Source organism: Fusarium proliferatum (assembly GCF_900067095.1).
Source record: "Fusarium proliferatum ET1 genome assembly, contig: FPRO_scaffold009, whole genome shotgun sequence".
NCBI classification, from domain to species: domain Eukaryota; kingdom Fungi; phylum Ascomycota; class Sordariomycetes; order Hypocreales; family Nectriaceae; genus Fusarium; species Fusarium proliferatum.
Genome location: NW_022194798.1, coordinates 1323666 through 1334731, shown reverse-complemented (window position 1 = coordinate 1334731; position 11066 = coordinate 1323666). Strand labels below are relative to the sequence as shown.

The following is an 11066-nucleotide window of genomic DNA, read 5'->3' as shown; positions in this document are numbered from 1 at the left end:
ACAGGCATCCTAAGTTATTCATAGTTATCCTGCGCTTACCTAAATCTTTTCATCGCTTAGGATATAGGCCATAAACTCTTGCCTTCCCTAGCGATGTCGCCAACGACAACGGGGCCGTTGCCCGACAAGAAGCTCGCCGAAGAGGAGCAAATCGCCATGAAAAAGCTCGACTCAATTACCCCAGGCGAAGTCGTCGAGATTGACGCTACAGAAACATTCCTCCGTCAGCATAACTTCACAAATGAGTACATCGGCGAATTATTGACCGATACGGGGCTCAACAAGAAGCTCATCCGAAAGGTCGACATGATCCTCCTGCCCATGTTAATGGGCACATACATGCTTCAATACATCGATAAAAATGCTCTTTCATATGCTGCTGTGTTCGACCTGTTCACAGACACAGGAATGTCGTCGGATCAGTATTCCTGGTTTGCTTCAATCTTTTATTTCGCTTATATGGCTGCGGAGTACCCCTGGCTGTTTCTCGCACAGAAAACCCGTATGTCCAAGGTAGTCAGTGGCTGTGTAATTGCATGGGGAAGCGTTCTACTATTGACCGCTGCGGGAAATAACTTTGGTTCGTTGGCGACATGCAGATTCTTTCTTGGTGTGTTTGAGGCTCCCATCACCACTTGTTTCATGATGATCGTTTCGATGTGGTATACGCGTGAGCAGCAGCCGTTCAGAGCTGGAATCTTCTACTGCTGTAATGGCGTTGGAGCTATGGTACGTCCAGTTTCCCTCTTGCTTTGACCTTGCTAACGTTGAAAAGCTTGGTGGTATCCTTACCTATGGCATTGGCCAGATCAAGAACTTTCCCGTTTGGAAGGCTGTTTTCATGACCTGCGGAGGCATGACAGTCGTCTGGGGCTTTGTTCTATTGTTCTTCCTCCCCGACAGTATCATGTCAGCTCGCCATTTTACCCTCGACGAACGAGCCCTACTCATCGGCCGTGGTCGTCTCGCTCGAACTGGTGTTCTGAACAAGACCATCAAGTGGAACCAAATCCGCGAGGCTTTTATCGACCCTCAAGTCTGGCTTCTTGTTTTGTTCATGCTCCTCAACGAGACAATCAACGGAGGCATTGCCAACTTCGGTAAGCTCATCATCAAGGGTGTAGTCAAGGATCCTCTTGAGACAGTCGCTCTTGGTATCCCCATGGGCGCATTCCAAGTCATGTACATCCTATCAGGCACCTTCTTAGCTTCACGCATCAAGAACTGTCGAACCATCATCATGGCTGTCTACCTTATTCCCACCATGATCGGAGTCTGCCTGCTATGGAAACTTGATCGTGAGCATCACAAGATCGGTGTACTCTTCGGTTATTACATTATCGGTGCCTTTGTCTGCTCTCTGGTCCTTGCGATGCAAATGCCCGCTAGCAACCTCGGTGGCTACACCAAGCGTATCACTGCTTCAGCAATGGTCTTCATTGCCTACTGTGTTGGTAACGTCATCGGCCCCCACGCTTTCTTGGGCTCCGAGGCCCCCTTGTATCCATCCGGATGCATTACGATTCTCAGCTGCTCGGTCGCGCAGATGGTCGTCGCAATCATGCTTCGGGCACTCTTATTGAGGCGAAATGCACGACGCGATGCCGCTGCCGCGGCTGTCGGGACAAATAATGAGGATGCCTCTGAGGTTGATGGCGCTGACTTGACTGATTTCGAGGTAAGTTTCAGTTCAAACTACATTGTGACGAGGCACTAACGTTTTGTAGAACCCTCATTTTCGCTACGTGCTGTAAATTCCTAAAATCTCGACTACATAGGCAGACGAGATCTTATCATGCTTGGGACCAAGAAATCTGCCATTCAGCCCAGCAAGGCGCAGCTAGCGCACAGAGACGGATTATCAGCCACCGATGTGTCGATCAGAGCGCTCCATGAGGCCGAATGGAGTTAGCCAGACGACGCATCGGTGGGTCTTGACCTGTTTCGATGTTATGCTGATGCGCCAACATTCATGCTCACATTCCGCCAAGATTTATATATAAGCGCCTAAGATCCTATGAGGACCTCTGTATCAGTCCGAATCCATTCATTCACAATAAACATAACCTTCTTGCATAGTAAACTCAAGTCAAACTCTCGGCAATCGACAACATGAAACAATCCAACACTGTCTTTGAAGTTGACTTCAAGTGGAAGAAGATGAAGGCTTTAGTCTCAGAGAAAGACCCAGAAACAAACAACGCAACACCCAAATACATCGTCGACTATCATGCCTTCAAATGCACCTCCCTCGTCTTCCATCCCTACGACGACCCTACAGCTGTAATCGGTACCGGTACACTTCACCCCGTCACAATCCACGCAACCTACGAGCTCCACGGCCAAAAGGGCACTATCAAAGCACTAAAGCGCTTCACGACATCATACACACACCTGTCATACAATTACTCCAGCAGTCCTGACGGAACACCTGCTGCCATGACGTGGGCCAGCGCTAGCAGCTTCAAGACATGGGACTTTGTCTGCCTCGACGAGCAAGAGTCTGCAGTGGCAAAGTTTTCTGCCAACTGCTGGTCTCTCAATAACGTCGGATGTGTCGACTTTCTAGGGCCCAAGGCCAATGACCCTGCCGCAAGGGAAGAGATCTTGGTTACTGGTATGACATTGTTTTATCAGATGGTCCTTCGTGCGACCAACATCTTATCTCTTGGTGGTGCTATTTTCGCAAGGCCTGGGCTATTAGACAAGGAGGCTGCGCCCAAGAGACCAATGCAAAATGCAGATGGCAAGAGTATCAAGGAATTAGAAGCGACTTCAGGAGTGGAGCCTGGGCTTGAGAAATCATAGTTCTAGTGTTTGCATCGTATATATATTCTGCTGTATTATCCCTATATCATGGCATAGGATCACTGAGAGTTGTTTTTAAAGATTATTGAACTCCAGCATCCTCGCCTATAAATCATATCCCCAATCCACTTCAAGACATGTTGCATATGGCTCTGGCTATGGCGCATACGTGAACACTGAGGGCACTTGTATCTGCTCGTATCAAATGCAGACAAAAGCATAGCATTTGAGTCTAAAGCTTCATATAAAGTCAGGTTAAATGACAGGCAGCCTGTGGCAAATTATTTGACCACATCTTTCTTAGTCAACCATGCTTTCGTCTGAATGACCAGCGCCGACTGTGACTTCGGGGCTATCTTTCTTCTTAGGGATTGCAAATCTAGGGCAATTCCAAATCATATAATATGCCCATGCTGATAGACACTGATCAACAGGCAGCTGACTCACGCCTATTTCTGTCTATTCATCTATCTAAGCTTAGCCGGCTCGCCGTAAAGGCATATATAGTATTAAGGCTGGACCTACGTCTGGAATTCATAATAAGACACTAAATTGTCATTCCAGGTGGCGTTGTATTCTCAGCCTTGGACTGTCTTTGCAGAATTCGATGAGACTCGTAGCGTGAGTTAAAGGGGAGCAAACAGCATATTCATCCTCGGTGAGCGTGACACCGCGTAGATGCCGCCTTTGCTCAACGGAAAGCTGACGAAAGAATCTGATCGCAACCGCAGTGGCAGAAAAACGATATTTTGCGCGGACTCGATGATTTCAACCCTTAAAGCGACGCCACGTAGCATCATCCCTCAATAAGCTTCCAATCCTTGTGAGAATGGCCTTGGACGGGATATCCCAGGGATCCAAGGTTAGATCAAGGAGATCTTGCAGATCGTGGGAGGCCGTCCAGCCAGGAAATGCTTCGTTGAGGAGGCTAGCCAGTTTAGGGCCTTGATATTCTCCGAGGAATCGGAGACAGAACGTGATAGCTTCCCTTGCCATAGACGCGTTTTTACATCATACCCGTGCTGGCCTATCGCCCCAGTCCTTAATGATTTAGACGAGCGGGGACGAATTAACCGCGTTGCTGCCTGTAGTAATAGAACTCAGTCTGTAGCCATCTCCACCAAGGAAAAGCGTAACTCGAGTCACACAAAGTTGAGGAAATTCGAAGAACAAAATTAATCTTGAGAATCTCTGTCTGTAACCTATGGTAGTTGCGGGTCAACGAATCCGATGACTCATGAGGACTATGGCATATGATATTCTCGTGTGCGGGACCGTGACCAATCAATCCTGCTTCTCTTCATTCTCAAAGGCAATCCTTCTCCACGTTTTGGAATAACCTCTCTCGATACGCCAATTTTCTGACGCGTGCTTGACTGACATGGCGAAATCCTTTCTCCAGCCCCTCTCAAAGTCCCACTCTCCCATCATCTTGGCACCAAGATGCCAGGTCAAGATACCCTCTGCACGAGCTCCCTCAGGAGCATGTAACAGTGCAACAGCCACATCAATACACTCTGGACGATCGTCAACGGTGTAGAATACCGTTGCCGAGCAGCGCGAACAGAAATATCTTTGAACATCAGGCGAACTTGGATAGATTGCGAGTGTACCGTAACGAGGATCTCGGTTGGGATTATCGACTGCACTCTTCAGATCAAGCGTATTTCGTGGAAAGTCGGACCCATCGGTCTTCTCTGGAAAGTCGATTTGCTGAGGCATGACAAATGTCCAATTCATGATGTCAACACCAACTGACAAGCGACAAGAGGGGCATGGATCGAGTGTCGCGAGGTGTTTATGGGTCTTTGGCTCGATAAACGACGGAATCGCATCAGCCTCCATGGTGGAAAAGTCGACGTTGCCGGGACGGAAGACAAGGTCGACTCCTTTGCAATGACAACGGATAGGTATATCTGTGGCTGGAGGAGCATCGGATCGAGCATCTTCGCTCGCAGCTGGCCAGCCTTCGTCTAGTTCTCCACCGTCTTCAGGTTTCTTCATCCATCTGTGAGGCCTCTCCCCATCACCATTCGCATTCTTAAGCCACGGAGATACGCCCCCATCGATCGTATCACCAACAAAGATCTGCCTAGTAAAGTTGATGAAGTTATCAACGTTAACATTGTTCAAGACTCCCGTAAAAACGCCAAAGCTCTGGGGTTGATCATCGTAGTGAGAATCCCAGAACATCGGACATGAACATGAGCCGCAGAACAAGATTTCGCAATTGGAGGTGAATTTGTAGTGTTTCAGATCAGAGTTGCGAATCTCATTTGCTGAACCAGGCCAGTCTATGTTGCAGTTGTACATGGCACCGGTAGCGTTTCGGCATGAGGTGCAGTGACATATAGACGCAGGTAGAGGGAGCTTTGATCGAGGCACTTTGGTGGTGAAGGTATGCGCTTTGCAGAGGCACTGGGCCGTGAGGATGATATCCTGATCTTCAGTAGTCATGATTTTTGTATTTCGAAACACTCCAAACAGGATGGTTTGTAGGGAAAGTTAAAAAAAGCAACTGAAGAGTCCTGTGTGAAGTTGTTAACGGTAGCAGCAGGAGAGGACCGTGAATAAATTTTGTAGTACCCCGCCCCCAAGGGCGTGAATGATGACCAGAAGCGTTCTTGTTGCCCAATGACGTCGTTTCTTGTGCATCTTTGGTGTGTAGCGCAATTAATTAGATTAGACAGCCAAAAGAATTTTACTGAGGAATTCTCTTTTGCTTTGGGCCATGTGTTGTTTGCGACGCTTTATTGGCTTCTGCTGCGAAGCCCTCTCCTTATAGCCTCACGATGCTTAATGAACCGGTTTCTATGGCTGACATGATGCCCCAAGACAATGCTAACTTTTCGAACGTCGTCGCGATGGAAGCTTGTTTTCCTATAAATCCACGATCATTCGCATTCGTGCCCAGTAAAAAATCTGGTTTCACAAATATTCCACCGCCAAAATGTCCGACCTGACCAAATCTGCGTCCTTCGACTACACTGAAGTCTCTACTGCCGCACCGCCACCATACAGCCACGCTATGGCAAACCCTGGGCTATCATTTTGCCAGAGTCGTTTCGCGTCCATTACACGCCATGGACGTGATCGCATCAGGCTTACAAACCTTTCAGAGGTCGAAATTGCCGATGTTCACCAGATTATGAGGACATTTTGGCCCCGAGGTATCGATAAGGTCTATCTGCAAAAAGCCTCGCGCGAATTCAAGCTTGGAGGCTATGCATGGAGATATGATCCCAATGGCAACGAACAAGCGATGATGTTGACGCTTCGGATTCTGGAGGTTATGCACGGCCTGGGTTGTGTCATTTACTCTCCTATTGAGGTGACCAAGAGTCTCTCAACGAATGGTAAGTAGACGTGCGATGCTAGCAAATCTGGACAAGATATACTGATGAGTACAGATGCACTCATCTTTCGCAAGGCAAATCACCGCCCTCCTCCCTGCGAATGGCTAAACGTATTATTTCACGGCGGAGACAAACTCAAAATTCTCAACTTTCCGCCTTCAGATCTTGTTAACGATATCATCGCTACTTTTATGATTGACATACAACGACATGACGTTACACCAGACCGCGCCAAGATCAAGTTCAAGGGGCGTCCATGGAGACCGCGAGAATCTAATGGAGCTGAGACCCAACTGAAGCTGCTGGCGTTGCTCGAAACCTTTGAGCGCCACGGTTTCACTCTGTACACCAAGACTAGCGCGAGATTCACCAATGACAGGAGTGAGTCGGATGTCTTGGTGTTCCAGAGACGAAATGACTGGGTGGATTAGAAGTCTCTATAGGACCAACTCTGACCTAATGTACGAATTGGTTGTATTTGTTGCTGTTCGAAACTCGATCGCACGAGATGTTTCAGCATGGTCTGTAATACCTTTTCACAATTTCTTTTGCACAACAATAGATTAGTGTTACTCGTTCAACGAAACGCATTTGGTCGATATATATCATGTTTACATGAAAATCAAGCAAAGTCCCTGTTCCTCTTCACAGCCAAAAACGTCAAACTCCACAACTGTCTAACATTACTCTCCGTTCCAGAGCTCAGTCCTGGTGGAGGCGGCAATGTTCCCAGAGGAGCGAACTTGTAATCACTCTTGGAACTATAGCTCCAGCTCCAGACTTCTGACTGCAACCTCTCACTATTATCCTCAATTATATCCCACAGACGATTGTATGCACTCTTCAAAGCGGTATACACCTCGGTATCGCTGCAAAACGCAGGAACATTGTCGTCATCCTTGGATTGGGATGATGAACATCGTGCAAGCTGACGTTCGAGACCTTTGGCCATGAGGGCGAGTTGCCAGCTCCACACCACTGTGCCATGATATGCGGCGTTGGTGAAATTGGCGGTGAAGACCTCGTTGCCTGCTAGTGCTGGGTTTGCCACCACGATGCCAAGAGGAGTACTCAGGCCGGCTGGGAATGGACGAAGGATGGCGTTGGCTGTTGCGTTCAAGAAAGTCGTGAGCTGAGCGTCATTGGTTGAGTTGAGAAGAAAGAGTCGGAATGCCGTGTCAGTATGTGTGATGCGTATCTTCTCCTCATCCTTGGTTGTATTTATGGCCAGAGCGTAGTCAACGACTTTCTCAGAAGATGAGTAGTTAGCAACTGAATCTGCATGGGTTGATCCGTCGTAGAAGGTGTTTTCTTTCACGTAGTCCTTTAAATTTGATGTAGCCGTCTCAACAGTGAGATTATACTGGAACAGCGGCAAGGTATTATCCTCCCAGATCTTAGCCCTCTTCGCCGCACTAGAACCCCAGCTCCTGGTCACAGAATTATTGGGATACACTCCCTCAACCTTGGAAAGATTGGAAATAGCGTAGAGTGCCGCAGGAACGAGAGCACAGTTCACGTCGAAGGGTATCCGCCCATTGGCAAGACCATATGTGGAGTCTCGCCATTGACCGACAAGCTCACCCTTCTTGAGCTGGATCAAGTTCTCGAGTGACTGTTCTTTCTCAAACTCTTCTGTGATGTTCATGATCTTCTGTGCGTTGAGGTAGCTCAAATTGCCCCATGTCAAATTCCGGTTCTCGACATCAACGTCGCCTGCCTTTGTGCTCATCAATGCTTTGACTCGCCTTGGTGTGGAGCTGAAATATCGATCCATGAGAATTGGTAAGAAGTAGTCTGTATCAATCATGGGATATGTAAAGCCCGGGGCTGTCGAATGAATGCCGTTCTGCAAGTTAAGAAGCGTCGCGTAGTCACCGATGGTCTCTTCATGGCAGACAGATCCGTCCGTGCGATTGATCCGTTCCAACACTGCCCCGATCACTGCTTCCAAAGCTGAGCTATTCCCCGCACTTAGGACGGGCTCGAGTAAGAGCGCGGAGATCATAGTGTCGCGGCCAAAGTACGTCAAGAAACGCCAGCCGCCTGCAAGCAGCTTGTTGGTATACGAGAAGAAGGACAACGACCTGACCTCCGACTGTTCTTTCTTGGCGAGTGATCGTGACTGGTTGTTGAGAACCTGTTGGGGAGATAGCTGTTTTAGTTGGGGATAATTGAATGATGCCGAGAACTTGTAGAAGCCTGCTCCAAAGCTGACAGTGTCATTATAAATTGACATGCTGATATCCTTGTTCTGCCATGGCTCCAGCAACAGGTTCGTCGTCGTCACATTGTCCAACCATAATCTCGATATAAGGACACCACCATTCTTCACTCTCGTGGCGTTTGTGGCGTTTTGAATGACTGGATTAATGATACTCGGCCCTTCTGTGAAATCCCTTATGTTCCGGATCGAACCCAGAATGGAAACCGTGAGATTCGCCGACGAGTTGAACGACAAAACGCCCTCCACTCCAACGTAAGGATAGTCCGAACCCTTCTCTTCGCGATTGACCACACCGAGCGGCGATCCGAGAGTCGAATTGACCAGCTCAATAGCTAGAGTCCCATTCTTCTCGTCTTGCGGTTGGAAGAAAGTGCATATACCACTGTTCCCCGCAGGCCACGCAACAATGAGCCGAGGTCCGATGATTGACAAGTTACTATCCGGAAGAGGACTTGTCACAACGACTTGGGCGTCAGTATTGCAGTCAGAGTAGAAGTAGTTTTCATAAGGTGGATCGCTGAGCTGTTGGGTGATGACTGTGCACGAATCACCTAACGCCAATGTCGCGTACAAGACAGCCAGAAGGACTGCAATGAAGGGTGTCATTGTTCCGGGTAAGCAGAATAAGACTTCAATCAAAGACTCAAATGCCCAGAGATCAGCTTGGATGGCCATGTTATGCTTATAAATTACTCAGGATCGGCATACAGACTGCGGGGTTGAGCTGGGGAATCGAAGCTAGCAAAACAAGAAATGGAAGCCGTTGGCACCAATTCGAGTTACTAGGTCTTTTAAGTTTGGGGAAGCTGGGAGCGATGACGACAGCGTATGGTAATACGCGGATTGCAAACCCCAGCCGCGGTGTACTTCCTGTCAGTTCGCTGGAGACGACTGAGATGCACATTCTGCCCTCATAGTACATAGGAGAGTTGCATCATTCGGCTTGAGAAGACAACCCTGGGATCATTACTTATTTCCAACTTTGTCGAACCATACCAAGTCGCCAATAAGCGGTTCTAGATCCATGCCCATCCTGACGACCTTGCCGTCCTCGATGGTGAACTCGATCATTAAAACTTCGTCACCCGTATCAAATGCGTCTCGCACCTGTGCATCAAATATAGACTGATCTCTTCTGTGTTTGAGCCGGGCTGTGAATCCCATTGAGCGGTCTGTTGCATCGATGAACAGCCCATTGTCTTTGATCTCCACTCGCATGTTGTGATACCCAGGATTCCAATAGTCGCCGGTATAAGCTCCGAGAGCCATAGTTCTTTGTGACGCGACTTTTACCTCAGTACTATCTCTTTTCTGGTCCTTACCCTTCAGACCCTTCGTTTTTGCCATTCCAGTGGCGTGACTTTGTGACCCTGGCTTTGAGTGCATGCTTACTTCTGACAGCTTTGTAGGCACATCTCTACCAGCGACTGCGCTCAATTGCTGTCGACCCATGTCGGAGTTGACGACTGCTGCGATAAACTCACGAAACAGCTGCGCAGCTACCGAGTTGGTTCCAGAGGAATTGCCCATCACAACAGCACCAAACTTGAGATCTGGCAGAAATACAAAGCGACTACCGAAGCCTGTGATATCACCGCTATGCCCAAAGACTGCATGTTGGCCTTGCCAGTGTAGATCCATACCCGCAGTGTAGAAGATACAATCGATGCCAGCCTTTCGTTGGCGATGGTTGGCAACTCGTTGAGATCGTGGTCGAGCCAATCCTTGGTAAACATCCTCACTTATTGAGCTATTGCGATCGATAAGCGCGCTGAGAAACTTGATAAAATCGTTGGCGCTGGAGATCACCGACCCCGCGCCTTGGCCTTCTGGACAATCTACCGCGTCGAACTGGCGATATGATGCAGACTTCTTATCCCAGACATGCCCTTTTGCGAGTCGATGGCCGTGACCTCTAGCCCTGGCGCTTTTGGACTGTAGACTGCTCGATGTCATGCCAAGACGGTCGAAAATGCGCTCTTGTAGGAATGCGTCAAACTGCTGTCCGGTCTTGGTTTCTATGAGATGCGTCAAGACAGTGTACATCATGTTGCAGTAGATGTAGCGTGTCCGTGGTGGCGCAGTGACAGCGAGATTTCGCAAATTTCGCGTGATTGATCGCGCATCATCAGGCTCGGTAGCACGTATTCCCAAGTATGAATCATCGTGTCTACAACCCCGTTAGCCTAGTCTATTAAGGGCAAGTGGTTCTTACCCAGGCATGCCAGTGTGATGCCCCAAGAGATCATCTACAGTAACGGTATTGGTGTGCAAATCGTCTGACATGACAAAATCATCGGGCAGCAGTTCAGACATTAGTGAGTCATATTGAAGTCCTGGAAACTTGGCATCCTCGACTAAAAGGGCAATTGCCGCTGCAGTGAGTGATTTGGAGGAAGATGCAATGTCGAAGAGCGTATCTGCGGTGCATGGTTCTTGAGACTTGACCGAGGCGAAGCCATAGCCTGTGGACTTGACCTGGTCACCCCAGACAATAGCGATAGACAGGCCAGGAACACGATTGCTTTGCATCAGTGTCTCGACACGATGGCTGAACATTGGGGAGTCGAACAGGTCCATGTTTTATTGCTTTGCGGGGGAAGTTTACAATATTTCGCGTACGAGTAGCTGAAGCGTAAGCATTGATGGCTCGGCTCTTTTAGCGTTGCTGACTG

At 48.6% G+C, this 11066-nt stretch overlaps 6 protein-coding genes across 6 annotated transcripts; 3 read left to right on the top strand and 3 right to left on the bottom strand.

Moving 5' to 3' along the window:
* Positions 1-93: 93 nt before the first annotated feature.
* On the top strand, positions 94-1754 carry FPRO_15287 (uncharacterized protein; the record flags this gene model as incomplete). The annotated part of the gene is made up of 3 exons (XM_031220409.1): positions 94-729; positions 776-1678; positions 1728-1754. The coding sequence occupies 3 exons, from the start codon at positions 94-96 to the stop codon at positions 1752-1754; spliced, it is 1566 nt and encodes a 521-aa protein (XP_031086071.1).
* Positions 1755-2112: 358 nt separating this feature from the next.
* FPRO_15288 (uncharacterized protein) lies at positions 2113-2808 on the top strand (the record flags this gene model as incomplete). The annotated part of the gene is made up of 1 exon (XM_031220408.1): positions 2113-2808. The coding sequence occupies one exon, from the start codon at positions 2113-2115 to the stop codon at positions 2806-2808; it is 696 nt and encodes a 231-aa protein (XP_031086070.1).
* A 1284-nt stretch (positions 2809-4092) lies between these two features.
* FPRO_15289 (uncharacterized protein) lies at positions 4093-5265 on the bottom strand (the record flags this gene model as incomplete). The annotated part of the gene is made up of 1 exon (XM_031220407.1): positions 4093-5265. One exon carries the CDS (start codon positions 5263-5265, stop codon positions 4093-4095), a length of 1173 nt encoding a protein of 390 aa, XP_031086069.1.
* Positions 5266-5758: 493 nt separating this feature from the next.
* FPRO_15290 (uncharacterized protein) lies at positions 5759-6595 on the top strand (the record flags this gene model as incomplete). The annotated part of the gene is made up of 2 exons (XM_031220406.1): positions 5759-6164; positions 6219-6595. The coding sequence occupies 2 exons, from the start codon at positions 5759-5761 to the stop codon at positions 6593-6595; spliced, it is 783 nt and encodes a 260-aa protein (XP_031086068.1).
* A 191-nt stretch (positions 6596-6786) lies between these two features.
* Positions 6787-8997, bottom strand: FPRO_15291 (uncharacterized protein; the record flags this gene model as incomplete). The annotated part of the gene is made up of 1 exon (XM_031220405.1): positions 6787-8997. One exon carries the CDS (start codon positions 8995-8997, stop codon positions 6787-6789), a length of 2211 nt encoding a protein of 736 aa, XP_031086067.1.
* A 360-nt stretch (positions 8998-9357) lies between these two features.
* On the bottom strand, positions 9358-10950 carry FPRO_15292 (uncharacterized protein; the record flags this gene model as incomplete). The annotated part of the gene is made up of 2 exons (XM_031220404.1): positions 9358-10561; positions 10607-10950. The coding sequence occupies 2 exons, from the start codon at positions 10948-10950 to the stop codon at positions 9358-9360; spliced, it is 1548 nt and encodes a 515-aa protein (XP_031086066.1).
* Positions 10951-11066: the final 116 nt, after the last annotated feature.